Below are 27568 nucleotides of genomic sequence, written 5' to 3'. Positions count from 1 at the left end.
ACAGAGTGGTGGAAAAGAAAGAAAGAAAGAGAGAGAGAGAGAGAGAAAGAGAAAGAGAAAGAGAAAGAGAAAGAGAGAGAGAGAGAGAGAGAGAGAGAGAGAGAGAGAAATACAAGTACAGTGTCTTTGTGAGAGGCACCTGGCTTTTGGCAACATCAAGTTGACATATTTCAACCTGCAGCTTGTTTTTCTCTTGCGCTTCTCTAAGTGTTGTCTCGCGGGCCGGATTCAATCTCTTCAATTCAAGCCTGGGCCGCCTGTTTGACACCTGTGGTGTAAGATTATCTTGTATTTTGTAAGGGAAAATACGACCGTTTGTAAGGCCATGGAGCCCTGGAGCTTGACAGGTATATTTTTTCTGCTATTTATACCCCGCGCTAAATAATACGTAATATCCCTTTAATAGTTTATAGGGCATGACCAGCCACGACCAACATGGCCGACTTCCTGACGAAATAGCAGCGAACATCCAATACGCTCGACGCAGTACTTTCTTATTTACGTCTACGCTAGTGACTCGGCTAGTAATGAAGCCCGCCGACTTCAGACAGCTAGTGTGACATCAGAAGCCAAGGAACACCGTACAGTTTTAGATGGATGACCAAACGCGGCCTTAGAAGATGAATGAAATTCGTCCTCTGTGACTCTAGCGACATTTGACTCGAATCTCAACTCAAGACGACGTTATACATGATGAAGTTCAAGCCCAACAAGACCAGAACTTATGACGACGAAGGATTCAAAAGACGAGCCGCGTGTTTGTGTTTCAGAGACGAGTCGGAAGAGGAGGTAGGTAGGACCTTTGTCCTTATAAAACCGTAGTAAAGAGTGTTTAATGGATATTTCATACCGAATTTGTAATTCTCATTTTATTATCGTTTAATCGCGAGTGCTTCTTTTTTGCGCTGGTGGTGCGTTCAAGGGAGTGTAATGATTATGTACACTTGGTGTTTTTCAACCACGCTTCTTTTCATTAAAACATATTGAAGCATATACTTCGCTCAAAATGCTTATATATGAATACCTGTCAAGCTCCAGGGTTCCATGCCCTTACAAACTGTCGTATTTTCCCTTACAAAATAATCTTACACCATATTTTTTTCAAACGTGTTTATTTATGTAGTTTAACATGTTATATTCTCATTAGCTACACCGCTTATTCTCAGTAGGGTCGCGGGGGTGCTGGAGCCCATCCCAGCAATCATCGGGCAGTGGGCAGGGGACACCCCGAACTGGTTGCCAGCCAATCGCAGGGCACACAGGGACAGACAACTCGCTCGCTCATTCACACCTAGGGACAATTTGAACCGGCCAATCCACCTGAAATGCATGTTTTTGGAATGTGGGAGGAAACCGGAGTGCCCGGAGGAAACCCACGCAAGCACAGGGAGAACATACAAACTCCGCACAGGAAGTCCGGTAGCTGGATTTGAAACCACACAGGAGGTTCCCAAGACATGAACTGTGCCGCACATGCGCTTTCCAAGTCAATGAAGACCTCCCAAAGCGCTTTACAATGTGCTTCACACTTACCCATTCAGACACACTCACACACCAATAGCAGCCATGCAAAGCGCCGACCTGCTTATTGGGGGCATTAGGGATTCAGTGGAGGAGCCGGGATTCGAACCTGCGATCTCCTGATCCCAAGGCGAGCACTCTACCTCCTGCGCTAATGCCATTAGTTTAACATTCTATCCAGGTTTTTTTATGTTTTGTTTGTTTCAATTGTTATTTTTTTTAGGTCAACTTAGTCTTAAATTTAATTTCCAAAAGCATTAAAGTCTTTAATGTTGGAATTTTTTTGCCTTAAGCTGTAGGAAACCTGATCAAGTATGTTAACAATGCTTAACTGAGTTCAGAGAGCCATTATGCTTTTTCCTACTACGCCTATCTGCACGTCTGTGCGAGTTTTTATTTGTTGTTATTTTGTTGTGAGATCCTGAGTTGCTCGACATGAATGAGGTTTATTATAAAAAAAGTTCAAAAATGAAGTCGCTTGGACGTTCACTGTAGAAGGAAAAAATACATGCAAATATAATTGAGTAGAATAATACGTTTTCTTATTCAAATTATGAATTCATTCTCTTCATTCAATTATTGTTGGTAATATACTGATTAAAGGGATAACCACAAACCTGTCTTTTTTTCATTTTCTCCTTTTATACTTCCTTTTTTTCTTAACTTCTTTATACAACATAGTTATTCGTAATATAATGCATCAAAGCAAGTGAGCCGTTTGAGAGCCGGCTTTCTCTAATGAGTTGAGCCGAAAAAAAACGGTTCTTTAAAAAGAGACGGACTTCCTTTCACTGCATCGAACCGCTCGCTTCGTTTGCAACGAAAAAAAACCGATACCGAGATAGAGGCTACTGCGGCAAACTCGTTTGACTTGATTGATTTGCCGTTTCGTGATAGTCGGTGTATACCGGATGGTACCCACAATTGACAAATTAGCATTTTTCCGTACAGATTTCGTTGTACGTTGTACACGTCTTAAAATGCACAATGAACTTACTTTGTACGGCAAAAACGTACAGGTTGACAGGTATGTATATGAATTGCCTACACCAATTTCACGTTTTTGAAATAGCTTGAATTGACAGAATAATGTTTTTCTTATTTTTTGTTGTCACCGTGTCTCAGGAAATATACAGGTAATTCATTTGGTTACTAATTTGGCTGTAATTTCGGATTTCTTTTTTGTTTTACTATACTTCTACCTGTTTTTTTCCAGTGACCCGTTTCAAGGTTTTGAAGCGTAAAAGCTGATTTTCCTCATGTTGAGGTTTTTGAGTTTCCTTGCCCTCATGTAGGTTTTAGATCAGGGGATGGTGTCATAATAGTCTGTGGTTTGCAATAATCTATGGACTGTGCAGCCCTTTGATACTCTTTGTGATTAAGGGCTGCACAAATAAACATGACTTGACTTGACATGTGTCTTAAGGGCCACAAAAACAATTTCAAGGGAATATATTGCTATGGATGCATACGATTGCTAAGATATTGTATTACTATATTCATTGATACTCCTTTATTATATTCAGTTCTATAATTTAGTCTAGTAAAGCCCTGTTTTTCCCGTGGGTTGTATTCCACAAACCTACCGCGACTGTCAAAACACGGAAAGTAAAAACCTTGTTTTATTTATTTATTACTGAAAACCAAACTCAATTTACAGGCTCAAGTATTTAAAGTACAGTACTTTAGAAGCATTAAAAAAAAAAAAAAAAACATAACTACTGTCAAATTATGTTGTAAATCAATTGTAAATAATCTTGCTGTTTTATTGCACAACTGAATGAATTAAAACCTCACTTTACATGGTACTTTGCTTCCATCATGTGGAAAATAATGGAAACTGTATTTACCTTCTGGTTCTGTCCTACATAAACTATATATATTTTCCATTATAAACATTTTTGAAAAAGTGTCAGGGAACCACAAGGTAGTGCCAAAGATCCACATATGGCTCTTGAACAAGTTCAGTGGGTCGAGAATTTGTTGGCGATAGAAAGCATCTTCCTCTGTTCAGCCAATCAAAACGTAGAACACAATGCGCGATGAAAATCCGCAAAGTTGTGAAAATGCATTAAGTAAACCATGATACAGCAAAGGAATAACGTATAACCAATCCGACCACCTTCTAACATTTTACAGTTTTATTTTTGTGAAACAAGAAAATAATATTGTTTTGCACTATATTCGTACTTCATTCTATTTAGACACAAGGTTTTACAGCAGTATATTAAACCGCTGACCACAATCGCAAAAAAATTGGATGCAATGGAAATTGAACCCCGGCAGTGAGCTTTTCCACATCCTTATCACTGGACCACCAGTAATATAAGTGACAATGAAAAGGCAATAGATATTCTCCCACACTGATCGGCCACTCAGAATAGTTTGATTCCCGGTACCAGAGACCAATGTCAGTTGGTATAGTGTTCATAGTTTACGATGTCAATGAATGACTTAAATCATGGCTGCACATATTCAACAATTGTCACTTATAATGCTTAAACGCTTAGTTCGAGCTGAGAAAAGTGAAATAAAATGTTATACTAATTTCTAATCAAAAATTAGAGGTGCGGGAAACTACTGCCACCCACTGATGTGGATGAATTTTAAATATTTGGCTGATCACTGGCGGCGCAATGGTTAGCGCGTGTGTGGCACAGTTCTGAGATCAAACCTCCTATGTGGAGTTTGCATGTTCTCCCCGTGCTTGCTTGGGTTTCCTCCGGGCACTCCGGTTTCCTCCCACATTCCAAAAACATGCATTTCAGGTGAATTGGCCGGTCCAAATTGTCCCTAGGTGTGAATGAGCGAGTGAGTTGTCTGTCCCCGTGTGCCCTCCGATTGGCTGGCAACCAGTTCAGGGTGTCCCCTGCCCACTGCCCAAAGATAGCTGGGATGGGCTCCAGCACCCCTGCGACCCTAATGAGGATAAGCGGTGCAGGTAATGGATGGATAGATGATTACTGGATGAAAGCAATCACAAGTTAAAAAAAAAATACAAGTGGGAAATATCCTGTGGCACACTAAACAAGGTCCTATGGCACTAGATGATTTAATTTATCCATAGAAGTTTCTAAAACAAGGCGGCTGGGTGTCTTGCAATGTTTATTATTGTGTGTTAATGTATTTATTACAATTATTTTAAGACTGATAAAAATAAATAGCAAAATATTTTTCACGGAAATGATGAATCAACTAATAAAAGACCCAAGACCTTTATTTTTACTTGTAACACGCAGGGTTGGGTAGGGTTACTTTAACTGGATTACTTTCAATTACTTTTGGATTACTCCAATACCAAATATACTAATATAAGACAAAAGAAACTAAATATGAATAAAATGATGACTCTCAACACGTGGTAAGCTCTCTCTCCTGGCTTCGATGTCTTTGATCTCCGGCAAAACGAACATAAAATGCGACAGAAACAAAATGAAAATAAATCCAAACAGCTTGCAAACATCATTTTTGCCCTTCCATGTATTCCGTTACTCCCCAAGCCTGCACAAAATTAAGTCATTTCATTCATATTTAGTTTCTTTTGTCTTTTATTAGCATATTTGGAGTCATCCAAAAGTAATCGAAAGTAATCAAGTTAAAGTAACCCTACCCAACCCTGACACGACATAAACCTAAATAGGATTACAGTACATCACATGAGACCGTTAACATCATGTTGCCTCCAGGAAAAACTGGCAAAAGCTGATGCGTTGTTATTTATTTTTATTTGCGGTTTTCAGGGGGTGTTTGAATGTTGTTAACTCGGTCCTATCCCTGGATTCATTTATTATTAAGTGATTTCTATTGCAGCTTTAGAAAGACTGTATCTCATAACACAGATAACTGGCTGATTATTTGCTGTGGTCCCATTTGCTTATACAGTACATTGAATTTCGGTGATTTGACTTTGTTGTTGACCTCTCCCCCCCAAAACAGTCAGATTGCTCAAAAAGTCATGCCTATGCACACCAGATGGACTTTTTAAAAAGAATGACTCTTTGGCGCTACAATAACCTTAATTCGCAGTCACATTCTTTAGAAATTCATTAAAAGTATGTTGCTACTTGGTTGTGTGTGCAGAGTTGACATGTGTATCATCTGAGCCATTCTTGGGAGGTGGTTGGTGGTGTGGTGGTGAGGTGTTGAATGTTACACAGTGTGCTAAACACTAAGTGACCTATGAGCTGCAATTTTTAGATACGTGGTGCATGCAGTCTCGCTTTCCCTTACAGATCTGCTTTCACAGTCCTCTTGGCTTCTAGTCTCTACAGTCTCAACATTTCGCCTCGTTGCCCAGTACTCTTCACCCTATCTTGTGTAGTCATGTGAGAAAATCACTTGAGTGGATCTTCGTGCAGGATAAGGCAGTAATCACACACTATCCTTTCTGAGTGATCGTAATACATATGTTAAACAAAAACTAAACCCTGCAAAAGAGGGATCCTCTTCAGTGCCAATGGTGAAATGTCTAATTTTGCTCATGTGGTGACTTTAGTTTCCAAATTTACCCGTGTTGTCCCGGGCCGTGCATTTCACACCCAGGCCTTCAGTAGTCTGAATCAATCCAACCCTCAATATCTATTTTATGGCTATAACACACTAACTGCAGTTACAGTTGTGACAAACAAAGAATAAATAACCTCCAGGGTTGGGTAGGGTTACTTTAACCGGATTACTTTCAATTACTTTTGGATTACTCCAATACCAAATATGCTAATAAAAGACAAAATAAACTAAATATGAATAAAATGATGACTCACAACTCGTGGTAAGCTTTCTCTCCTGGCTTTGATCTCAAAACTAATATAAAATGCGACAGAAAAAAAATGAAAATAAATCCAAACAGCTTGCCAACATCATTTTTGCCGTTCCATGTATTCCGTTACTCCCCAAGCCTGCACAAAATGTAGTCATTTTATTCATATTTAGTTTTTTTAGTCCTTTATTAGCATATTTGGTATTGGAGTAATCCAAAAGTAATTGAAAGTAATCAAGTTAAAGTAACCCTACCCAACCCTGATAACCTCATAAAATTACAATAATATTTTCAAGTATACCTACATTCTATTCACCCAAAATCATTTTTAAGTGTGCACATAATCTATCCTTCTTTCTTTCCTCATAAAGATTTTAACACCGTTTTTTCACGACCACAGGGCACACCATGTTAAAAAGCGCTGTTTCCGTAACTGTTTCTATATCTGTATTTAACACTAAACAGGGCACACTGTCCGATAGGGTGCCGGTGCCCTCTTTGGAGGATGCTTTACAACAACACAAGCATACAACCCTGCGCATATCAAATTAAAACGGAAGCGAAACTGAGTTTTGTTGTGGTTTATTTAAGTGTTGATTACAAAGTAAAATAAACAGATAAAACAATTTTTTTTAAAAAAGAACTGGCGCAAAAAACAGAGTTTGGTAGTAACATTTTTACCGGTAATCCCTATCAAACTAAACCGTCAAAACCCTCGTCCTCTTTCCGACCAGAACAGCTTCCCTAAATTTCCATTAAAAAGGTTCACTTTCTTCACTTTCAGAGTCACTTTCCGTGCCGTACCGCTCCTCGGAAAAATTCCAGCAGTCCTGGCAGACATTATAATCGACATTGGAAAAAAAAAAAAAGAATCAATTTATGTTATTTCAAAAACTTGGAAAGACACATAGAAGTTCATTAGTTTTTCCTCAAATATGGTAACATCGGGGAAGGCAGTAGCTCAGGAGGTAAAGCGGTCACAAGTTCGATTCCTGGCACCTTCGTGTTATATGTTGAAGTGTCCTTGGGCAAGACACTGAATCCTTAATGCCCTCGATAAGCAGGAAGTTGCCTTGCATGGCTGACGCTGTTATCGATTTTGTGTGTGTGTGAGAATGGGTAAGTGTGACGCACATTGTAAAGCACTTTGGGAGGTCTTCATTGACTTGAAAAGCGCTATATAAATGCAGACCATTTACATTATTTTCATTATAATCCTTTTGCAAGTTTCTGTGCCACCAAAGTTCTGGTCTGGATGGGAAAATGACCCCGTTTCATAAAACAAAAGCACCAAGACAATTGCAATAACTTTCAGATTTCTAGATCGCCTACAAAGTGAGCATCCATGAGTACTTCCGCAAAGAATGCATTGCATGTGACGTTATGTGACACCTTCACCGTACAAGCGGGACATGGTGGCGTTCACACACCTAGAAGTCACATGAAATCGCAAACAAGCCGCATTTAGTTGGAAATGTGAACAATCTCACAAAAACATTGACTTTCACCCCAAAAATTTCTAAGTCTATGAATAAGTTCAGGCTTGAACCTGTGACCTCCCAGTTGCGGGGCGGGACCCCAACCCTAAGGCTATTTAGGGCACATGGCACAACCAGGCGCGCCACACATTTTAAAGAAAATTGGATACTTTTATTTACTCGATCTTACAGGTTATCTTTGCGTTTCAGTTCCATGAATACTTTTTTTTTCTATCGCCATAGAAAGTAATGCTAAAGGTCCAGCCTCTCCGGTTGTATTTCTGGCGTAAGTCTTTGATTTGTTCGACAGAAGCAGTGGACATGACAGATATTTGTCTTCACCTTTTTGTTGTGATACTTCCGTTACCGCCCCCTTAGCCAATCATAGTGGCTAAAACCGCAGTTTTTTTCTTTATGCGCTAGAAGACCCTGGCCCGCCAACTTGGTGGCTGAGTGCCTAAACCAAAAGCTTTATCGTCACTTATTTTATGGCTCAGGGCCTGCAGAGCTGATTGTGAAGGCCTCCAGGTATATTTTTTCCCCTGGCAAAACGTAATGGCTGAAATGTGATTGGTCAAATGCTTAGGTATAAAACAACAAGTTTGCAATCAGGGCAACAAATGTAAAAGCAATGAAAGTAAGCTGGCAGACTTCTTTTTTAATTATTAAATATGAATTTATGGACAAATTATAATTAACATCACATAATACGGATAGTTTTAAGCCGAGCAGATTAGGCATTGCAGGCCCTGACAGCCTACCATTGATGAAACTGCATAGGAGAAATTCTCCCAAGATGGAGTGTGGATTTCACATACCCATAATGCTTGGCAAACTACCACATGACCTTGGTTTAAGTTTTGGAACATGCACTAAGACAAATAGGTATTTAGTCAAACAGGAGGTAGAGCACTCGTCTTGGGATCAAGAGATCGCAGTTCGAATCCCGGCTCCTCCGTGTTACATGTCGAAGTGTCCTTGGGTAAGACACTGAACCCCTAATGCCCCCAATAAGCAGGTTAGCGCCTTACATGGCTGCACAGCCGCTATTGGGAAATGTGAAGCACGTTGTAAAGCGCTTTGGGAAGTCTTGACTTGAAAAGCGCTATATAAATGCAGATCATTTCATTTCACAAGTTCTCCTACATGAAAATATTAAATAGGCCTGTAGTTGTCAAAATTTATAAACATTAATCATGAGAGACAGATTTTTAATACATTTTTTTGCAAATCATGTTGGAAATTCTTTCAAAGTCAAACAATGCGATTTTCACTCCCCCCCACATTCTGTCTCTGATGGTTGAGGTTTACCCATGTTGACAAATAGATAGATAGATAGATAGATAGATAGATAGATAGATAGATAGATGGATACTTTATTCATCCCCGAAGGGAAATTCACATTTCCAGCAGCATCCCTTCGCTGAGAACAGTACAATAATAAAGCCAAAAGAATACAATATACAAATACCCAGTGTGACGTGCAAATGCCCACTGTAGCGTGTTATATAGAGTAACTAAATAGTGCTTCACAGAATACATATTGCAGTAAGATTCGGTAATATCCAATGTAGGTGGTGTGGTTTAATGTGGGCCTTTACTCTGCCGGGTGGAGTTAAAGAGCCTCATGGCATGAGGAAGAAAAGATCTCTTCAGCCTGTCCGTAGTACAAGACAGTGACAGCAGTCTGTCGCTGAAACTGCTCTTCTGTCTGGAGATAATGCTGTGTAGTGGATGCGATGGATTGTCCATGATTGACCTCAGCTTTCTCAGTGCTCGTCTCTCAGCTACTGTTGTTAGGCTGTCCAGCTCTTTGCCCACAACAGAGGAGCTGCTGGAGTGGCTGCCATTCGTGACGGCGCCGGAAGTAGTAGAAGTAGTAGTAATTATGAGCCTCTCTAATATTTTCAAGTAGGTGAACTTGCACAAATGGTGGTTGTGTCTCCTGCTAGCCTTCTTCTTCACCCGGATTTGCTATTGTCTTTCGTCCTTATGATTATGTTTTTTGTTTTTTGGTGTCGCTATAGGCAGCCATGAACCATTGTTTAAAACGCGTATTAAGTGTGTTGAGGAATGCCTTTTCTTCTCAGCTTGTTTGTTGGTCCTGGATACAGAGAAGGTGGGTTTTTGAATTAGAGGTTCAAAACAGATGAGCAGTTCCTTTCTGAGTTTTTATTTTCGGAATATATTATGCGCAGAAATGCGCTCTCAGCCAATGTCTGTAGAAATTTCTCCTAAGACTGATGCAGTTTACCATTATTCTTTTAGAAAAAGAGGAGTCCATAAGTTGATTGAAAATCTATTACAAGTTAAACAAACAGTTGAGCACTGTCCATAAGACCGCCTTGTCATCTGAGGGGAAATCTTACTCAAGCCACTCAACCCTTGACGAGAAAATCAGTTGTATTTTGTCAACACAGACAAATGCTGGACTTTACTCAATTTGATTTTCTCAGGAATGTGCTTTTTCGAATAACACCTCATAAACTGAAATTGACGTCTCCTGCCTCTCATTGTTTATTGAATTTTAAAAAAAGTAAGGTGATATTATAAAATCAAATACCGTAAATTCCGGACTATAGAGCGCACCTGATTATAAGCCGCACCCACCACATTTTAAGAGGAAAATCGATTTTGTACATACACAAGCCGCACCTGTATACAAGCCGCATGCGCCCACATTTAAACATGTAACACAAACACAAAATTAACCCAAACCCGACTTCAAGTCCCGCGATTGAAACTAAATGTCCTTCTTAAGGTCCACAGTCCAAAAATCACAGCCGGCAAAATGAACGGAAAATGATACCGGTACTTAAGGTTTGATGCAGACCTGCAGAGTCCAGGTCCCTTTGAAAGTAATCCAAGGAAAAAAGTGTATATTCCCAAAGGTAAGGGTGGGAAAAACATATCGGATGAACATATTTACTCACGCAACTCCTTTTTCTTTAACCAACTTTTTACCCCCTCTTTTTTCCTTGTCTGTCCCTCACCTTTAGTGGTCCCCCACTTAAACTCGGCACCCCGCGTTTGTTCCGCCCCTCATTTTTCGTTCACCCGCAAAACATATCCGAATAAGTGTCTAAAATAAATACAAATAAATACATTACAAAAATATACAGTTGCAAATACATATTATACATGGGTTACACATATTTACAAAGAAAGACGGTACACTGAGAGAGTTTTCAAAGCTTTAATAATAATAATATAGCTTTGACAGGGCAGTCAATGGTAGCAACAATCGAGCGCCGCTGGCGGCTGTTAGAAAAATTACATAAATTGGACGCATCCCTGAATAAGCCGCAAGGTTGAAAGTTAGGGAAAAAAGTAGCGGCTTATAGTCCGGAATTTACGGTACAACTGAAGTTACATAACGCCTGGATTAATGAAAAAGTTATGAATGAAGAAATTATATGGTATGGACTAAATATGGGCAGTGATATTTTCAGTATTACATCAAGTGGAAAACAAAATACTTTGTGTTTATGTAACGTTTCAGGGTTGGGCAAACTCTGTCCTCAAGGGCCAGAGTCCTGCATGTTTTCGAGGATTCTTTTATCTGATTAAGGTACTTCAAGTGACCAGGATCACTATCTCATACTAACGTCACTGATGAGATAATTATTGGTCTAAACCTCCAAAACATGAAGTGTGCAGCCCTCAATGGTGTGTCTGTTTTGACCAACCCTGTTGAGATATGAGGAATAACCTTCCATCTGGCTTGAAGAATGTTTTGAGTACATTTTGTTTTATCTATTTGATTGAACACAAAGTTAACTCAAGCCACATAGTGCTTTGTTGACCAGCTATCTTCTGGGGTCAATAACCTCTTCTGCTACGTGCTCTTGTTTTCAAACTACAAGGCAACTGCTGATCTATAGGTTTGCGTAAAGCCTGTTGATGTGTGCAGCAGAGGTCAGGAACCTTTTTCACCCAAAGAGCCATAAAGGCAAAATATTTTGATTGTTTTTAATATTTTTGGGGATAGAGAGCGAGAGTCACACCATACATTCTAAGACAAATTCAACCAAACTGCCAAACCCGCTCTCCAAACGAAAGCTAATTCTTCAGCACATTTTATGTCACTGCTTGACGTTAGATAATTTGATCAAATGTGTGAATTAATAATATTACCAGACCATGTGTCCCACATTAAACAACCACTTTAAACTTTTCTCCCTCCTCCAGTTACTTAAAATCATTGAAGCTCATTTTTACCTTAATTGCTTTTCCAAATAATGGTTTTTTTTTTAGCAAAAATGTCACAAAAAAGTGGAAACAAAATTTCATTACTGGATTCCCTTCAGCGCAGTGGGCGCGTGTGAGAGAGTATGAAGCGTGCTTTGTGTACTAAGAGCCGCCCCACTAAATAAAACTCGGACTGCTCACCCAATGAAATTGCTCTGTGTACTTTGCTGCCGTTTTTGGGAGTTTACAGTTTCTTCTGTGGGGTTTCATCATAGAGTTCCTCAACACTGAACATACATTTTTAATTAGCTTCCATATGAGGGATTCCCTAGCAACATACAGCCAAAACGGGGTCTGTTGGTGTGACATATTGACTGTAAACTGTAGTCCAAACTCTGCCCTTTATACACTGGAACAAACTTTAAACTTAACAGTGTTTCATTAGCTTTGCACGTGCCTGAAATGGAACACCGAAGATGAATTTTTGCCTGAGTCAACTTTTATCTCCGAACCATATGTACTCATTAAAAGAGCCATTTATGGCTCAAGAGCCATATGTTTCCTTATCCCTGATCTGAGGTTGGATGCATATGCCTAAGATAAAGTTTGATGCATATGTCTCCTTAAAACAACTGTCACTTCGTTTCATTGCTATAGGATGACATAGTAATATTTGATTAGTCAGACTTTAATTTAAAATAAACCTGCCCTTTACTACATTTGATTCTAAAATGGCTCTAAGAAACTGCTGAAAGTACTGATCCCAATTACTTTTACAAGCAGTCAATGCACTTTTTAATATTTGGAAATTTACCAATGTTATGTTTTTGTGACGCTAGGCAAGAAAAAAACAATCACGTACATATTGAGGTTTCTCATAAACCAATTTAGGCAGTTGAGTTCCTCCTTTTAATAAATGTAGTTCTCGCTCATGAAAACCTATTCAGTTTGTCCAATGCCCTATATGGATGCTCGATTTGTTTCTCTTTAGCTAGTTTTCCTTCCTTATTTACCTGCAAAATACCTTGGTCGTGTACTGGAGAAATTAATTATACACGCTAACTGGCCAAAAAGCCTCACATAAATATGTCATTGTCTCCGCAACATTTGAATCACTAAAATAAAAATGCCAGTTTTATCTTTACATATGTAATGTAATGCCTTTCTTCTGGCGACTAACATACGAGCAGAATTTATACAAGAGACACAGCAAAAAAGCACACTTTTGGAGCGAGGAGAAAGAAAATACTTAATTAAGTGTGATGGGTGGCATGAATACACTTTTTTAATGAACAAATTTAAAAGCGGTAACGATGTTTATTTGCTTAATATTGTTACTAGTGCACAAATTCAAGTTACTTTTGCCTGTAAACGTCGTCACTGAATACATCAAGCCAATAATGGAAAATTGAATGTTGCATTTCTGGAGCAATCCGAATGAATCATTTACATGCCTAGATACAAATGTATATCCCTGTATACATGGTGAGAATTCCAAGTACAAGGTTATTACTAAAATAAACATTGTTTCCGCATTTTAACTTTTGACATACATAAAGGATGATTTCGTTCATGTCTCTCGCCAAAACAAAGTACCATGCCAGTTTCCTATGCGCTCCAAACGTGAAATCAATTGCTGACAAGATCTGCTTTTAATGTGGCTAGGAAAACCAAAAGCATAGACTTACACTATATATGGATGGATACAACTGTTGCATCCACTATATATGTTTTTCTACAAGTGAGACTCTTTCTTTGCAGGTGACAAAAATACAACTGAATTGTCACATATCAGGATTTTATAGCAGTCAACCCAAAGTTAAAGTGTATCATTCATCTCTGTACTACAAGTCCTACAGTGTTTTGAGTCATAAAAAGATCCTGGATGAGGGAAACTGTGAACAGCATTCGGATTACCTGAATGTGTATACATGCACAATCAAAAAGTTTATGGACTAACCCATTGCAATTGGAAAACCAGCAGACAGACTAAGACCTCAATTGAATTAATGTGCACAGTGACATGGCTTTACATAATTGGAACACTGGCAGTATTCTGTTTTCAATCAGATTATTTCCTGCATGTAAACATACCCACTGTCATGTCCTTTTTTTTATTATTTCACGTCTAGCCTTATCATTTCCGCATGCATGGACCTCACTCCCTAGTTTCAGCCTATTGGTTCCTTCAACCGTATGGGAGTTGACTAGGTGTGTGTCATTGTCTTCTCAGTATCCTTGTAGGTCCAATATGGCTTTTTCAACATTTTCTCAAGGAAGATAAATGCAGTTTTCTATAATGTCTATAAGAATTATTTGGGGTAAAAACGTACTGTCCTAAAATCACTTCCACCCCTTCATGCAATACATGCAGAAAGATTATTTTTAAACTGATAGTGTGAGGTACTGAAGTTATTTGTAAAAAAAGAACGTATATAAAGTATAGTACTTATTTTTAAAGAAATGATTGAGCTTGTAAATTGAGTTTGTTTGGTATCAATGTAAAATAGTTTTAAAAGGACAGTGTGTCAAATTTAGTGCCTTCTAGTAGTAAAAAACATTTCATTCAGTAAAAAAACAACAACTTTGGTATTAATACTAGAAAAAAATACAAGAACCAATGGAAATTTTGTGAAAATAAAATAAAATCATCGGTCGAAAAATTTGTATTTCATTTCCATTGTGCAATCCCTACATAATGTCGCCGACATGTTTATCTGGCAACTTGCCACTACACTGTGCTCTGTGGCACTGGTTTTGGTTTGCATTAAACAACATAGTGGTCAAAGATTACACACTGGGTCTTTAATAAAAAAATACAAGTTTCTACTTCGCGTGCTTTGATTAGCGCGTAACCTCTTTAAAATGGAACCCCCTGCAAAAAATGAGGGATGACTGTACTGACTTTGTTTTTACTCTGACTATTATTCGAGACCAAACTGCCGTCTATCTCTGTTGCTTTCACTTGGCAGCTGTGATGAGTCCTAATAAGCTGAATTTCCTCCCTGAGGAATTGATCATTCAGCCACTGTTAGTGATTTGGCAATTTCTGTAGAGAACTATGCAATGAGAATATGTCAATCAATGAAAAATACCGTGTAGGAGATACTCCAACTGGGATCACAAGTTGGATTTTCATTCAAATTCAAATAAATCATTTACAGAAACAAACATGCCGTTTGCCAATAATTGCAAGCATGAATGACATTATTACGCAGGTAGGCATATTTTCGACGTTTAACTTTTGACATTGATTTAAAAAGGATTTCATTAATGTCACTCACCAAAATTAAATAATGTACCATATTTTTTTCCTCACTGCAAAAGTGTGCTCCAATACACAAAGTGTGCTTGAATGTAGCTTTCCGGAAGCATGAACTTACAATATATACAGGATAAATGGATACCTTTGGCCTCTTTTGTGGCGGCTACAGAAAATTAAACAGAAATGTCTCGGAGAAATCAACTTGTACACATTTAGCGAGTAAGCTGGAGATTTTGTATATCAGTCAACTTTTTACTACAAGTCCACAATTCTTTGCGGCACGAAATATCCTGTATTTGGAAATTGCGTATGCGGAGTAATGTTCACACGTGAATATTTTATTCAAATGATATACATGCTTGATTATTTATAAAATGAAAGGACTAGCCCTACCATCAATCGTACAACTCGCAGTCGGACTAAGATCTTAGTTGGATATTTCTGCGTGTTTATCTTGAGTTTACATACCGGTAATAGAAATTCTTGCAATAGTCTGTTTACAATCATCAGAAGACATCCAAACAAGCATACCTGGCATGTGTAATATTTATACCTACACATTCCAGGTTTTGTTTACTGAAACACACCACAAAAAAGCATACACAATAATTCTACCCGGGTGAAACATATTCTACTCTTAGTAACACAAGTATACATTGATTTGTGGTATGGTGATGTTAATCCGCTTTATAGTAGTGATATAAAAAATTGGTCATAGGCCTTTTCATAGCTGTTTCAAAGCTTGTGATATGGCATTGCTCGGTGCTATGAAATTATGTAGTCCATTCCACAGGAAAGACGTGATCATTTTTCTTCCACCTGTAGGTGTTACTGGTAAGCAGCAGCCGACATCCAGAACAATGGATCGTGCCAGGGGGAGGCGTGGAGCCAGAGGAGGAACCCTGGGGCGCTGCTATTAGAGAAGTTTATGAAGAAGTAAGTTTCAGAAAGCCTGACACTCATTCATACATTATTGTACCCCGGTTGCCATATCAACTCTTGCAAATACATTTGTACCTCTTCATACGAGCACTTCTAAACTCGAGAATTTCGGTTATTAACAAGTTTTATTTGAGAAAGAAAAAATCTCGCTTGCTATACGAAGAAAAATCAAGTTTGCGAGCAGTCCCAGAGGCTACCACTAGCTTGCTGCAGGAATCAGATTGTCGAGTTTGCGCTTGCAAACTACTACGGGCAAAAAAAAACTTGTGCTCTAAAATGTGTGCAGTGAGTGCTTACGTGTCATCAACAGGTTCTTGATCTCATACCAAATGGTTTCAAATCCTAATAATAACTCTTACAAACACAATGCGGCACCTATACACTCTTAACAAGACAGAATTCATAGAATACCATTCAAATATCTCTATATGATGATGTGTCAGTGTTCAAGACATGGCCATGATGAGAATGTTCTTTTCAAAAAAGAAAAATATTTCCACATAAAAATTGTTATACTCAATTTGGAATGATCAACAAGCGTGTAAAATGCAGGGAACACGTGTAAAATGACAGGTATGCGGTCTCTCTCACTAACGGTCAAAACGCTGCCCCATCCCCTTCCTCTGCACCACACACAAACCTTTATTATGGTGTCTAAGTGCTCATAAAAAAAACGTTGTTTTTTTTTTTCATTAATATCTTATTTAGCGTATTACTAAACGTTTATGTTTAGTTACTATTTGAATGTCTTCTTAGTGATCAGAAAGATGTTTTCATAGCTGTTTAGGGTTCACTTTGAAAGGGCAAATTATTTCAAAATTATTTGATATTGGGAAATTTTGCTCGTTACATGAGCAATTTGAGTTACAAGCACGGTCCTGGAAAGAATTAAGTTGGACAACTTCCATCTTTCCTGTGTTTTGCGAATGAACCGTAAATACCGTATTTTCCGCACTATAAGGCGCACCTAAAAGCCTTTTTTCAAAAGCTGACCATGCGCCTTATAATACAGTGCGCCTTATTTATGGATCAATATTAAGTAGCAAAGTCTTGCAACTAACTTGCAGCCGCCGACTAGATTTTCCCCCGAACGCCAAGTAGTCCGTGGTGTATGCTGGGATTTATTTACCGGCGTTTCATTGGCTAACCAATGTGTCAATCATCATTTGAATGGATCACTATTGGCTAAAGTTATTCGGAGGTCAAGGGGAGGATCCTTTTTATCATTTACAGGCTGGCATTGGCTTAAACGGCAAAACAAAGCCTGCAATTGGCCGAAAAAGATGAATGCGTATAGCACGTGGCTGACGGCATACAGAAAGCATTTTTTACTATTTTGTATTTGTAAATATTTTATTCTCCTGGATTTACTAAACTCACAGATATAAGAAGACCACGGCTGCACATTATTATGAACACAACGACTTCGGTGAGCTACTCCGGCTATATATATTATCCCTGTAGCTTGTTTCAGACTGAACTCGATGTTTCTGTGATAAGCGGTGCAGATAATGGATGGAATGGAGTGTCTATTTTTAAATTAAACTCAATTCCAAGTGTTTATTGTCATATATACAGTAAAGTTGCGAGCAAAAAAGAAAATAAAAACTAAGGAATGGTTGGCATTTCTTGATTCCCAAGACTTTAACCTTCCGAATGATGGAACGATGCATTTGAGTGACATCGTACGGACACCGCATCCGCTCGTGTTTTCGACACGTATTTGCGTCTTTGCAAGCTTTCGGAATGTTAAGTTTGACTGAACTATCTGACTGTTTTGTCCACGTTCCCATTGTAGCGCCTTATAATCCGGTGCGTCTTATGTATGTCAAAAATAGGACCAAAAACTATTTTTTCGGGGTGCGCCCTATAACCCGGTGCGCCTTATAGTGCGGAAAATACGGTACTAAGACTAATTTAAAGAGTTATATTTATGTAGCATTAAAGTGGATTCTGATAAAAGTTCTAAAATTTTAGCATTGATGGCCAGTGGTTGAATTGAAATAATGAAGAAACGTATTTGTCTGCCTGTTTATTATTATTTATATTTTGAGCTTGTGCTTTTTGATAGTAGCGCGTTGACAACTTTGAAGCCTCGCAGTGACATTTGGGAAGGTTCTCTGGTTACTACGTCCTATGACCAAATGTGTCTGAATATAGATGAGCTGTAAACTTACAACTTGGAAGGTCCTCAACTCAAATCATCAAGTTTCAGTCCACTGGCTATTTAACTTGACAACATGGGTCCATGTATTTTTGTCATTTATGTTTTAATTTTTTTGTATTTTGTTCTTTCTAAAAATGTTATCTGAAATTAGATACTTTTTACCAGTTTTTTCAATCTGAGTTCGATTGGAAATGCAGTAAATACAGTTACATCTCTGAAGAAATATTAACAGGCTTCTGATGCGTTGTAATATTACAAATGTGCATGAACAGCACTTAAATGATTATCCTTTTTATTTGAATATGAATAAGATTAAGTAGGGTGCAACTGGGCTTCTGAGTGTTGGTCTGACCCTTTAACTGAAGCTGGCAACTGTAGAAGCCATGTTTAAAATGCCACACATTGATTCACGTTGCTTAACAGTTTTTTTAATCCTGTGGAACGCATCATATGCACCGACAGACCAACAGAAGCATGTAGACTAAGAAGTTGCTGTCAAAGCTTTGTGAAGTGTTTGCTCCATTCGGAAAAAAAATCTGTGAGTTCAAGACTAACTCAATGTTTTGAAGTCACCATTCATCACATTGGATCCAAAGTCCACACTCAACTTTTTCGTCATCTCTCTGTCTCCTTAGTTGCGCCAATTATGACAATCTTTACATTACTGGTAGTACAGTGGAACCTCGGTTCTCGACCATAATCCGTTCCAGAACCGTGTCCGAAAAGCGATTTGTTTGAATACAGAAATCATTTTTCCCATTACAAATAATGTAAATCGTTTTAATCTGTTCCAACACCCTGAATGTTTACATTTGTTTACCTTTAAGACACACATAACATAAATGTAACCCAGGCTAACCGTACATTCGCATTAGCGTAATCTTCCGTACGAAAGATTACGCTAACATGAATGTGTAAAAATTAAAAAAGGATAGAGAAAAGAATTATGAATAGGATTTTTTTACCTTTGTGGTGGTCAGCAGAAGGCGCAGATGGACGGTGAGAGGGATGGAGGAGGAAGGAAAATTATTGTTTGGAAGGAGAGTCCCCTTCCATAAAAACTTTGTGGAGCTCTTCTGTCTGAGGGGTGCTCACACGTTCAAATCTCTTTGCTACGGATGACTGGCTACAGGATGTTCTTTTCTCTTAAAATATTTATCCAATGACACTTGCTTCTGCCTTCTTTTTAGCACTTTTCAGAAGCGGTTCATGACAGTGTCATTAAAGTCATGATGACTCTGGTGGCTGCAGCTTCATCGGTGTGGTGAAATTCTGTAACTCGGCCCATTTGCTACACATTTGTTTAATCTCGGACGTCCCCTAGTGTATTGGAGGTGCAATTGCACCTGAGAAAATTAAAAGGAGTAAAAAAAAATGTGATGTGAAACATCCACCCCGGCGTTCGAACTCCGATTTTTGTTCGAACAACGAAGCAAGAATTTCTCGAATTTTTTGTCCGGACTCCGATTTGTTCGAACTGAGAGTCGTTCGAAAACCGAGGATGTGTCACAATTCGCATACAAATCTGAATCGATGCATCGGTTATTAAAATATGTCAAAAAACATAACATTACAGACTGTTATAACTTGGGCAGAACAAACAGGCAAGATTAGGTTCCAGCCCGGACATTTTATGCGGTTATGCAGGCTTGTACAGGGATATGTAAACACCTTCTCATTCAAACTTGATTGTGTTCCCTACACCTGCTTTAGGAAACAAATCTGTCATGTAATTTGCATCATTTAGTAGTCTGTCTCTGATGCCTGCTGAATGTGTATTCTTTTTTGTGCACTCAGGCCGGGGTGAAAACAAAGCTTGGCAGACTTCTGGGAATTTTTGAGGTAAATACCTGCAAATGTCATGTCGATATTTGTTGAATTCACATAAACAATTCTGAATTGGACAATAAGCTTGCCCTGTTTTGATACTAGTGCTTTTATTTTGTCATCAACCGTTATTGATTTATTCTGTTGCTAAATTGTCTTCCTCTTTGATATATGAGGGACATAACCATGATCACAGTTGGTGCACCAAATTGTATTGATTAGCTTTACACACAATGTATTGTGCAGAAGAAGGTAAAAGCAATATTTTCATGTCGACTTTTACAGCACAACCAAGACAGAACACATGTGTATATCCTCATTGTCACGGAGATACTGGAAGACTGGGAGGAATCTATCAACATAGGTATGCCACTCATTTTGCTACCTTTACTCAAGCAAATTGCAATTCATTTTCCCTCATTCAATGCCAGCCTGGTAAAAATACAAGTGAGTAGAAATCACATGTATAGCTATCATCGGCAATGAGAGCTTTGGCTGGGTATTAAAGCTGCTATTTTGTTGCTTTACCGTCAATTCTCACATTAGTGATATGAGACCAATTTGAGTTATACTTAGTTCAAAATCTGGCAGTAATTTACATGCTCATCTTACACACAGTGCATATGGAAAATATTCACGGAGCTTTATTCTTTTTTCGTATTGTTTTGACAAAGCATTGTTCACAGATGGATTCAATTCATTTTTCCTCAAATCCCTGCATACATAACACCCCATAGCGATGTGAATTTTTTTTTTTGTAAAGGCATTAAAATAAAATAAAAAAAAGAAACCACATGTACATTAGTATTGTTTTTTTAGATGTCAGTGGATTTTGCAGTGTGACTAAAACAAGTTCTAAAAAACTTTTCTAATGTTTTTAACTATTATTTCACGGTGTTTGGGGTTTTTAGGTACCTCTAGCAGCATGTTTATATGATAGTTCATGTGTTTTCTGCTCAATATTTGAATCAATATTGTTTTTTCAATGATTTTTTTTTTTACCACTTAGAGGCACAAAAGAACAAAAACAGCAATTTAAATTATTTCACATTTCTATACAGATTTTATATGCAATATGTTTTGATTTTGATGCTGCGTTTGTCAATTTGTAATTGAAGCGTTTTCTTTTGAAAAGTTGGTAATATGTGTATAATATATATATATATATATATATATATATATATATATATATATATATATATATATATATATATATGTTTAATTATTATTTTTTACACCTGCAAAGCTCTGAACCCGCGAACATGGAACCACGAAGTAGCGACGCCCTTCAAAAGTGCTTAATTTTTATTTATTTTTTTTATTTTTTAAATTATTATTTTATTTTATCATTATTATTTTTAGGCCCGCGAAGCTCTGACTCCGCAAACGTCGAAGCACGAAGTAGTGAGGTCCAACTGTGTGTGTGTGTGTGTGTGTGTGTGTGTGTGTGTGTATATATATATATATATATATATATATATATATATATATATATATATATATATATATATATATATATATATGCGTTATTATATATAATATGTGTGTGTGTGTAAAAAATGTCAATGACGCATTTTAATCGACCGTTTTTTCCACAAAATATAAGGCACTCATAAAAGTATTAAGATTTCTTCAAAATGAGTGGCGTATGCCCTTCTTTGTGTGTATTGTGGACTGTGAAGCGGAGGACACCATGAATCTTTGAGAGAAGGTGTGAGCATTGAATACAATTTGTATTAAATGAGGAAGTAATCATCAGTGTGTGTCATCATGCTCAGTGTGTGCTATCAACGTGCGTATGTGGAAATGAATGTGTTTTACGGTCTAATGTGGAATATAGTTATATTCACACCATGTTCCACGCTATGTCATGAGATTGTGCCTCCTAGCATGTTCTTTCCAAATTCTCAAATTCTCCACTCCTGGTATTTTGCTTATGACGGCCGGTGCCACCTTCCTTAGTGCGGTTTTCATTTGTGACGATTACTTTTTCGTGGTATCTTTTACATCAATATGCTGTCTTTTCTCAAGTACATTTTCGCGGAAAACTTTAAATGACTCTGAGATCGCAAAAATATGCTGTGTAACCGACATTGTCATCTCGTATTTAATCCCAAACACACATAATAAACACAACTTTCTGAAAATGGCCTGCGGTGTGAGGGGGACAACATACCAAGATCTGGCTAATGGCACCCCATCTCCAGGGGTCTTCAAAGTAGATGTTGAAAAAAGACAAATGAACTGAGCTTGCTGTCATACTGGGAGGCACAACCAAACTGTTTTGTTCTGTTCTATTTTTAAAGATGCATGCTTATATTTGTGTGTGTGCATTGTTGTGTAAGGTAAGTTTAGTGAAGGGCACCATGATAACAATAAAGGGCGAAGGGTTGGCGCTGAGGGCTTCGAGGATTGTATGTAAAGCCAGTGCCCAATCGCCAGGTGTGTTGTATATGTGAGCCAAATACAACAATTGCTCACATAATTGAGACTACGCCTTTCAGTGTGGTGCGTCTCAACACTATCCCTCTTCATCGAGGGATAGTATTGCTTCTGTAGAGGGAGAGTCATGTTCAGTGTAAATATTACACAATCACCTTACGTATTACCGTTTTTATTTGTGGACAACACGTGCCAGTGTATAACCCACATCCCTAATTTTTGATTGAATATATGTACAAATTTATGTTTCACTGTATCTCAGCTTAAACTTTTGATGCAACGGGTATCAAACCCTGGTTGCAGCGGTGAGAGATCCGAATCATAACCACTGGACCACCAGTTATATGGAAGATGTGCAAAAAAGCATTTGAATTTAGATACACCAAAGAGTTGTTCCGTTTTCCTGTGTCTTTTTGCGTTTATTTTTATCTTTTAGGACCACTGTCTGTTTTCTCCATTCTCTAACATTAGTCTTTGGTACCGTAACAAAAAATAGTGAGATGATGTCATAACACTTAATGTCTTTTCGTATCTCATTTTTTCCACTGATAGTCCAGGAGTTAGGATTCAGCGCTCTCACCGCCACCCTGATTCTCGTTGCATCCAATGTTTTGCGTTTAGTAAAACCTTATGAGTTCTTTTTAGGTTTTAAAAAAAAGTGTTATACGTGAATAAATACAGTACTCATTTTCAGTCTTATTGTGAGTTTATATTTTTTGTTAGCACATGTGCGGCACAGTTCTGAGGTCATGGGTTCAAATCCAGCTACCGACCTTCCTGTGCGGAGTTTGCATGTTCTCCTCCCACATTCCAAAAACATGCATGTCAGGTTAATTGGCCGGTCCAAATTGTCCCTAGGTGTGAATGAGCGAGCGAATTGTCTGTCCCTGTGTGCCCTGCGACTGGCTGGCAACCAGTTCAGGGTGTCCCCTGCCCACTGCCCGGAGATGGCTGGGATGGGCTCCAGCACCCCCGCGACCCTACTGAGGATAAGCGGTGCAGATAATGGATGGATGGATTTCCTATAGGTTATAGTTCACGTAAAAAGGAAAAAGTAATAAACTATCATACTTTGATATTAGCGTTTTCAGATTAAGTAGGGGTTTGAAATCGAAACTGCTTTTGCAAGCAGAACATTGTAATGACCACAAAGTATATATATTTAAAAACGACACGTGTAGGTCAGCAGGGTTGGGTAGGGTTACTTTAACTGGATTGCTTTCAATTACTTTTGGATTACTCCAATACCAAAAGGGCTAATAAAAGACAAAAGAAACTAAATATGAATAAAATGATGACTCATAACACGTGGTAAGCTTTCTCTCCTGGCTTTGATCTCTTTGATACCTCAAATTTAGTTTCTTTTGTCTTTTATTAGCATATTTGGTATTGGAGTAATCCAAAAGTAATTGAAAGTAATCCTGTTAAAGTAACCCTACCCAACCCTGTAGGTCAGCTACCTTTGCTGGACGATCATTGTACTAAGGCACACAGAAAATAATGTCTCTTTACTCATAACTGTTTGCAGGAAGGAAACGTAAATGGTTCTCTGTTGACGAAGCCATCCGAGTGCTGCAAAGTTACAGGCCTGTCCATTCTGAATACCTGCAGAGGTTCAAGAACACCCAAAACGCCACCTGCAGCCCGGCGTGTCAACCAAATAATGGCAACACACTTGACACCCAAGTCTTCGACAACAACACTCCTCACTTCGCCGCCCAAACCTCGGATCTCATCAATCGATAAAGATTCATAAAGGACTACAGGAGGGACTCTGCGGGATTCAATGTTGCTACATTACTTGCCGTTTTTCACAATGTAACAAGTACAAATTGCAAAAACATTGATTGAAAACTCATTCTGAGGTGGACCTGGAAATTGGGAAAAGATATTGCCAATAATAATAGAATCAGTCATATCTTTACTTTTATAATGATATCAACACACACACACACGAGAGTTAAAGGTTTCCCCTTTTTTGAGTGTTTTGTCTGCACTTTAAAGGTCAAATTTATTCTCGAGGAGAAATAATACTGTATTTCTTGTTGCAACCCGTGTTTACATTGATTATGTGGTGCGTCTCGATGGTAATCATGGTGCTTTATGTGCCTTGTTGACAAATCATTAAGGAGTGAATCGTGTCCTGAAAAGAAAAACACTATTGCAGACTCACCAACACCACCGCTTTTCTACCCTTTAAGATAAATTTATAAGAAAGCCCGCTTTTTCAAATTTAACCAACAGAAAAAGCTCGATTCGAGACTAGTATTTTAGTCTGCTGCTGCATTATTTTGAGTAAGGCTTATGTCTGTGTGAATAAACCTTCACAACAACCGCATTAGATTTTTGTTTTTGTAAAAGTTTGCTACTTCAAACAAGCACATTTTTTTTTTTGTAAAATCCTGGCGATGGATTCTTTTTTGCCTGTAAACATCAAGTACGTGTTAAAATCTGCTTTTTAGTGTCAAAAGGTTGGCATGTATGTATTTTTAAAAATGTTATGATTGTAAAACATAGAGAGTGAAGTTAAGATGGATAGTTGGCACCAACGGAAAGTTTAGTATTAATTTTATAATTGCACGTGACTGAAATAAAATAATAGAAAATGTAGTGTACAAATATGCTTTAGAAGCTAGAATAGCTATCAAAATTCCAGTAACATTGCAGCGAGGTAATTAGGATTTTAGAACTGACTTAACCAAGCTTTGTTATTTAAAAGTGATTCTGGTGGGGGGAAAAAAGTGATCAAACGCTGAAGTTGCGCAATGGTGTCTGTGACCTATTTTTTTTACTAAGTTTAAAACAAGGGAGGCCTGGTTGTTATCAGTGTTTTAAGTACAGTATGCCGTCTGCTTAACTCAGCTAATTATAATATTTGAACAGTTTAATTTGACTGAATGGGGTTAGGTCAACAACAGCGTTTTCACGACGAAAATGTGCCTAAGCATTTGTTATGCAGTTTTTTTTTCTTTGGGGAAACCGCTACTATGCACTCAGGGAACAGTACGGTGCATTTCGTCTTTGAAATAGCTAACTTAAAAGGACAGTGTGTATTATTTAGCATCTCTTAGTGGTAAAAAAAAATAATTTTAAAAAAACACTGATTTAAATAATAAGCAAAACACCATTAAGTATCATATGAAAATGATTTTTAATACTCGTAGTTCGAGAAATTAGTATTTATATGATTTAATATGAGCCCCACTTAAAGGCAGCTGACATAATTGTCCTCCATCTTGCGGCTACAGGTACCTGAAGATGTGTGAAAAAAATATATAAAGTCAAAGGGTGCAGTTTGCAGGGTTCGTACAGGTGCTTGAAATCCTTGAAAAAGCTTGAATTTTAATGTTGACTTTTCAAGGATTGAAAGGTGCTTGAATTTTGGGTGAAGTTCTTGTAAATGCTTGAAATTGTTGCCATCTTTCTAAACAAGTCTGTTAAAAAATGATGTTGACAGGGCTCTCTGGTGGCTTTGCTTTGCCATTGCATTAACATTGTCCTATGAAGCGTCATCGCCCCCTAAGGCCCAATAGGACTTAGGATTTATAATAGGATTTATAGGCACTATAAAATGTGTATTTGTGCAGGGATTACCTATAAATCACGGATATTAATTATGGGCCATGATTAATAAACCTAGTCATAGTGGTAAATTACAGTTCCTGCAATAAAAACATGCAAGCTACTTATTTTTATCCAACACCATATATAGAAAGAAATTTGTCTAAAAAACAATTATATTTGTGATTTACTGAAGATCTAGAAATTTTGTCTTGATAAATGCACAAGCAAGATTAAAAACCACATATGTAGGTTAAATCACAGATATTTGTGGCTCTTCAAAATACACGATTCACACCGCTTTTTCTTATTTTAATGGTACAAGAAACATGGGAAAATTGGCTTTGAAAGTCCTTAGAAAGTGCTCGAGTTTGGCCATTAAAAAAAGTGTACATTTGGAGCCTTTGTAGTTTGTATTCTTACTTGTCAAGTTTATTTGTATAGCCCTTAATCGCAAAGCGTCTCAAAGGGCTGCACAGATCAAAGACTTTTGCAAACCACAGACTATTATTACACCATCCCCTGATCTAAAACCTACATGAGGGCAAGGAAAAACTCAAAAACCTCAACATGAGGAAAATAAGCTTTTACGCTTCAAAACCTCAAAACAGGTCACTGGGAAAAACAGGTAGAAGTATAGTAAAACAAAAAAGAAACGCCAAATTGCAGCCGAATTATTAACCAAAGTAATTACCTATATATTTCCTTTGCAATAGTTACAACAAACAACTTGTGCTTTGCACTACGTGATACAGTGACATCTGGTGGTCAAATAATACACACTATCCCTTTAATACACAGGGTTGGGTAGGGTTACTTTAACTTGATAACTTTCAATTACTTTTGGATTACTCCAACACCAAATATGCTAATAAAAGACAGAAGAAACTAAATATGAATACATTTAATAAATTTTGTGCAGGCTTGGGGAGTACTGGAATACATGGAAGGGCAAAAATGATGTTGACAAGCTGTTTGGATTTATTTTCATTTTGTTTCTGTCGCATTTTATGTTAGTTTTGCCAGAGATCAAAGCCAGGAGAGAAAGCTTACCACGTGTTGTGAGTCATCATTTTATTCATATTTAGTTTCTTTTGTCTTATTACCATATTTTTGTTATTGGAGTAATCCAAAAGTAATTGAAAGTAATCCAGTTAAGGTAACCCTACCCAACCCTGTTAACACATTACAAATACACTTTTGTAGAGAAATGTACTCCTGTGTACTTTCATCTCGTTTGTGAATATGTAATAAAAATATATCTGCACCAACATACCAACAGTTTGATTCTTCGATACAGTAATCCCTTGGTTATCGCAGTTAATGGGGACCAAAACCACCCGCGAAAAGTGAAAATCCACGAAGTAGCGACGCCCCTTCAATAATGCTTAATTTTTGTTTTACTATTATTTTTTTTT

The 27568-nt window shown here is 37.8% G+C and overlaps 1 protein-coding gene across 1 annotated transcript; it reads left to right on the top strand.

Annotated features, from left to right (window-relative positions):
* Nucleotides 1-425: 425 nt before the first annotated feature.
* On the top strand, nt 426-27425 carry nudt4a (nudix (nucleoside diphosphate linked moiety X)-type motif 4a). Its single transcript, XM_088339634.1, has 5 exons — nt 426-789; nt 16037-16147; nt 20118-20162; nt 20433-20511; nt 24118-27425. The coding sequence occupies exons 1-5, from the start codon at nt 691-693 to the stop codon at nt 24333-24335; spliced, it is 552 nt and encodes a 183-aa protein (XP_088195760.1). The 5' UTR covers nt 426-690; the 3' UTR covers nt 24336-27425.
* Nucleotides 27426-27568: the final 143 nt, after the last annotated feature.

This window comes from Urocampus carinirostris, chromosome 7 (genome assembly GCF_059441175.1).
Source record: "Urocampus carinirostris isolate Australia breed hairy pipefish chromosome 7, RoL_Ucar_1.0, whole genome shotgun sequence".
NCBI lineage: Eukaryota > Metazoa > Chordata > Actinopteri > Syngnathiformes > Syngnathidae > Urocampus > Urocampus carinirostris.
Note: the sequence above shows the minus strand (reverse complement) of the source record. Positions and strands in the feature narration are given on the sequence as shown.

Coding starts and splice junctions, on each gene's coding strand:
- nudt4a (XM_088339634.1), top strand. CDS start 691: ATGATGAAGTTCAAGCCCAACAAGACCAGAACTTATGACGACGAAGGA. Junction 20,163..20,432: donor GACTTCTGGGAATTTTTGAG/GTAAATACCTGC, acceptor CGACTTTTACAG/CACAACCAAGACAGAACACA. Junction 20,512..24,117: donor GGAGGAATCTATCAACATAG/GTATGCCACTCA, acceptor AACTGTTTGCAG/GAAGGAAACGTAAATGGTTC.